Here is a 5,346-nt window from a genome sequence, read left to right as displayed (position 1 = left end):
TGCCAATAAAGCCCCTTGAATTGAATTGAATTGAATTGAGAGAGAGAGAGAGAGAGAGAGAGAGAGAGAGAGAGAGAGAGAGAGAGAGAGAGAGACAGATGAGACAGATGAGAGACAAATGAGAGACAAATGAGAGAGAGAGAGAGAGACAGAGATGAGAGAGAGAGAGAGATGAGAGAGAGGCAGAGAGAGAGGCCGAGAGATAGGCAGAGAGAGGCAGAGAGAGAGAGAGGCAGAGAGAGGCAGAGAGAGAGGCAGAGAGAGAGAGAGAGAGAGAGATGAGAGAGAGGCAGAGAGAGAGGCAGAGATGAGAGAGAGAGAGAGAGAGAGAGAGATGCAGAGAGATGCAGAGAGAGAGAGATGCAGAGAGATGCAGAGAGAGAGAGAGATGCAGAGAGAGAGAGAGAGAGAGAGAGAGAGAGAGAGAGAGAGAGAGAGAGAGAGAGAGAGAGAGAGAGAGAGAGAGAGAGAGAGAGAGGCAGAGAGGAGAGAGAGAGAGAGAGAGAGAGAGAGAGAGAGAGAGATGCAGAGAGAGAGAGAGAGAGATGCAGAGAGAGAGAGAGAGAGATGCAGAGAGAGAGAGAGAGAGATGCAGAGAGAGAGAGAGAGAGATGCAGAGAGAGAGAGAGAGATGCAGAGAGAGATGCAGAGAGAGAGAGAGAGATGCAGAGAGAGATGCAGAGAGAGAGAGAGAGAGAGAGAGAGAGAGAGAGAGAGAGAGAGAGAGAGAGAGAGAGAGAGAGAGAGAGAGAGAGAGAGAGAGAGAGAGAGAGAGAGAGAGAGAGAGAGAGAGAGAGAGAGAGAGAGAGAGATCCACAAAAGTGGAGACAAATTTGACCCCAATAACTACCGTGGAATATGCGTCAACAGTAACCTTGGGAAAATACTCTGCATTATCATTAACAGCAGACTCGTACATTTCCTCAATGAAAACGATGTACTGAGCAAATGTCAAATTGGCTTTTTACCAAATTACCGTACAACAGACCATGTATTCACCCTACACACCCTAATTGACAACCAAACAAACCAAAACAAAGGCAAAGTCTTCTCATGCTTTGTTGATTTCAAAAAAGCCTTCGACTCAATTTGGCATGAGGGTCTGCTATACAAATTGATGGAAAGTGGTGTTGGGGGTAAAACATACGACATTATAAAATCCATGTACACAAACAACAAGTGTGCGGTTAAAATTGGCAAAAAACACACACATTTCTTCACACAGGGTCGTGGGGTGAGACAGGGATGCAGCTTAAGCCCCACCCTCTTCAACATATATATCAACGAATTGGCGCGGGCACTAGAACAGTCTGCAGCACCCGGTCTCACCCTACTAGAATCCGAAGTCAAATGTCTATTGTTTGCTGATGATCTGGTGCTTCTGTCACCAACCAAGGAGGGCCTACAGCAGCACCTAGATCTTCTGCACAGATTCTGTCAGACCTGGGCCCTGACAGTAAATCTCAGTAAGACCAAAATAATGGTGTTCCAAAAAAGGTCCAGTCACCAGGACCACAAATTCCATCTAGACACCGTTGCCCTAGAGCACACAAAAAACTATACATACCTCGGCCTAAACATCAGCACCACAGGTAACTTCCACAAAGCTGTGAACGATCTGAGAGACAAGGCAAGAAGGGCCTTCTATGCCATCAAAAGGAACATAAATTTCAACATACCAATTAGGATCTGGCTAAAAATACTTGAATCAGTCATAGAGCCCATTGCCCTTTATGGTTGTGAGGTCTGGGGTCCGCTCACCAACCAAGATTTCACAAAATGGGACAAACACCAAATTGAGACTCTGCATGCAGAATTCTGCAAAAATATCCTCCGTGTACAACGTAGAACACCAAATAATGCATGCAGAGCAGAATTAGGCCGATACCCACTAATTATCAAAATCCAGAAAAGAGCCGTTAAATTCTACAACCACCTAAAAGGAAGCGATTCCCAAACCTTCCATAACAAAGCCATCACCTACAGAGAGATGAACCTGGAGAAGAGTCCCCTAAGCAAGCTGGTCCTAGGGCTCTGTTCACAAACACAAACACACCCCACAGAGCCCCAGGACAACAGCACAATTAGACCCAACCAAATCATGAGAAAACAAAAAGATAATTACTTGACACATTGGAAAGAATTAACAAAAAAACAGAGCAAACTAGAATGTTATTTGGCCCTAAACAGAGAGTACACAGTGGCAGAATACCTGACCACTGTGACTGACCCAAACTTAAGGAAAGCTTTGACTATGTACAGACTCAGTGAGCATAGCCTTGCTATTGAGAAAGGCCGCCGTAGGCAGACATGGCTCTCAAGAGAAGACAGGCTATGTGCACACTGCCCACAAAATGAGGTGGAAACTGAGCTGCACTTCCTAACCTCCTGCCCAATGTATGACCATATTAGAGAGACATATTTCCCTCAGATTACACAGATCCACAAAGAATTCGAAAACAAATCCAATTTTGATAAACTCCCATATCTACTGGGTGAAATTCCACAGTGTGCATCACAGCAGCAAGATTTGTGACCTGTTGCCACAAGAAAAGGGCAACCAGTGAAGAACAAACACCACTGTAAATACAACCCATATTTATGTTTATTTATTTTAACTTGTGTGCTTTAACCATTTGTACATTGTTACAACACTGCATATATATAATATGACATTTGTAATGTCTTTATTGTTTTGAAACTTCTGTATGTGTAATGTTTACTGTTCATTTTTATTGTTTATTTGACTTTTGTATATTACCTACCTCACTTGCTTTGGCAATGTTAACACATGTTTCCCATGCCAATAAAGCCCCTTGAATTGAAATTGAATTGAATTGAGAGAGAGAGAGAGAGAGAGAGAGAGAGAGAGAGAGAGAGAGAGAGAGAGAGCTAACTCACCACAGGGAAGGGGTGACAGAGGAGCAGCAGCAGCTGGAACAGAACCTTCTTACGGACCTCTCCCTGGAACTGGATCAGACCACAGAACCTACAGGAGGGGAGGGTGTAGGGTGAGGGGGAGAGGGGGAGAGAGAGTAGGGTTAGGGGGAGAGATCAAGGGGCAGTGTGTGTATATCAGGTTGTGTGTTATGACTACATGTTTTAACACTGTATCAGAAGTGAGATGCAGTGGAGATGTATTTGGAGTGTGTGTGTGTGTGTGTGTGTGTGTGTGTGTGTGTGTGTGTGTGTGTGTGTGTGTGTGTGTGTGTGTGTGTGTGTGTGAGTGTGTGTGTGTGTGTGTCTGTGTGTGTGTGTTAAAAGAAACCCCACTCACACAGCGATGGCGGAGCGGAGCTTCTGAGTGTCCTTGGACTTCTTAATCTCTTCCTTACAGAGAGCCAACAGGTCCACACAGAACTGATGACTACAGGAAGAGAGAGAGAGAAACAGAGAGAGCAGAGAGAGAGAGGATAGAGAGAGAAGAGAGAGAGCAGGGAGAGAGAGGAGAGAAACAGAGAGAAAGAGAGAGAAACAGAGCAGTGAGAGAAGAGAGAGAGACAACGAGAAGCGAGAAAGAGGATGGAGAGAGAGAGAGAGAGAGGATAGAGAGAGAAGAGAGAGAGCAGGGAGAGAGACAACGAGAAGAGAGAGAGAGGATATAGAGAGAGAGAGACAGAGAGAGGAAATAACAGATTAGCTTCTATTCATTCAATCAGCCACTATATTACACATCTTCATGTATTCTACATGTACAACACTATACCTCTTCTATAGATCCTGTTTCTGCTGTTTCTGACAGATAATGAAGTAGAACTGAGTCCTACCTAACAGGCACCAGTAGAACAACAGTCTATAACATGACAAGGACTCACTCCTGGTCTGTAGTGAAGGTGTCAAAGCAGGCTCTAGCCAGCATCTGGTCCAGCATCTTCAGGAAGGGGATAGACACCCTACACAGAGACACATTACACACAGTTTGACACTCCTTTTATTTTCTCTTTACTTTACCAGGTTTCAGTTCCAGTTTCATTGAGATTGACACTAGAGAGACAGTGTAAAAAATAAACACGAACTATCAATTTAAATCTCACACTAACTATCAATTTAAATCTCACACGTGACTGTAAAACTGAAAGAGAGAAAAGAGTGTGTGTAAGCATGTGTAGAAAGGTATGTGTGTGTGTGTGTGTGTGTGTGTGTGTGTGTGTGTGTGTGTGTGTGTGTGTGTGTGTGTACGCCGTATGCGTCTGTTTGTGTGCGTACCTGTCATTTCTCAGGTTGTCTCTGAAGACACGCAGCAGTGTGTCACTAAACTGTCCCAGAGCTGCTCTGTCCTGCTGAATCAACATCAGGTGGTCAAACAGAGACTGGGAGGAGAAACGCACCTGGAGACGGAGAGACAAGGAGGGAGGGAGAGAGAGAGGGATGGAGAGAGGGAAGGAGGGAGGGAGAGAGAGAGGGGGATGGAGAGAGGGAAGGAGGGAGGGAGAGAGAGAGAGATGTAGAGACAGAAGAGGGGGATGTAGAGAGAGAGATTAGAGAGGGAAGAGGGGGTGTGTGGGTGGTTCAGCACGGCTGATAGACATCATAGTGTGTAGTTAACATCAGACACAGAGGACTGATAGACATCATAGTGTGTAGTTAACATCAGACACAGAGGACTGATAGATATCAGTGTGTAGTTAACATCAGACAGAGGACTGATAGACATCATAGTGTGTAGTTAACATCAGACAGAGAGGACTGATAGACATCATAGTGTGTAGTTAACATCAGACAGAGAGGACTGATAGACATCATAGTGTGTAGTTAACATCAGACACAGAGGACTGATAGACATCATAGTGTGTAGTTAACATCAGACACAGAGGACTGATAGACATCAGTGTGTAGTTAACATCAGACACAGAGGACTGATAGACATCATAGTGTGTAGTTAACATCAGACACAGAGGACTGATAGATATCAGTGTGTAGTTAACATCAGACACAGAGGACTGATAGACGTCAGTGTGTAGTTAACATCAGACACAGAGGACTGATAGACGTCATAGTGTGTAGTTAACATCAGACAGAGGACTGATAGACATCATAGTGTGTAGTTAACATCAGACACAGAGGACTGATAGACATCATAGTGTGTAGTTAACATCAGACACAGAGGACTGATAGACATCAGTGTGTAGTTAACATCAGACAGAGAGGACTGATAGACATCATAGTGTGTAGTTAACATCAGACAGAGAGGACTGATAGACATCAGTGTGTAGTTAACATCAGACACAGAGGACTGATAGACATCATAGTGTGTAGTTAACATCAGACAGAGGACTGATAGACATCATAGTGTGTAGTTAACATCAGACAGAGGACTGATAGATATCATAGTGTGTAGTTAACATC

At 44.3% G+C, this 5,346-nt stretch overlaps 1 protein-coding gene across 3 annotated transcripts in view; it reads right to left on the bottom strand.

Moving 5' to 3' along the window:
• The window catches only part of tbcd (tubulin folding cofactor D), a 131,939-nt gene that overhangs the window by 8,819 nt on the left and 117,774 nt on the right, over positions 1-5,346 (bottom strand). For all 3 annotated transcript variants that reach the window (XM_071395046.1, XM_071395126.1, XM_071394966.1), the window contains 4 exons: positions 4,207-4,328; positions 3,816-3,893; positions 3,278-3,367; positions 2,902-2,989 (listed from right to left, as the gene is read on the bottom strand). In XM_071395046.1, coding sequence (XP_071251147.1) covers positions 2,902-2,989; positions 3,278-3,367; positions 3,816-3,893; positions 4,207-4,328 — 378 coding nt within the window. The remainder of the gene's footprint in view (positions 1-2,901; positions 2,990-3,277; positions 3,368-3,815; positions 3,894-4,206; positions 4,329-5,346) is intronic.

Source organism: Salvelinus alpinus, chromosome 1 (assembly GCF_045679555.1).
Source record: "Salvelinus alpinus chromosome 1, SLU_Salpinus.1, whole genome shotgun sequence".
NCBI classification, from domain to species: Eukaryota; Metazoa; Chordata; class Actinopteri; order Salmoniformes; family Salmonidae; genus Salvelinus; species Salvelinus alpinus.
This window is presented reverse-complemented; position numbering and strand designations above follow the sequence as displayed.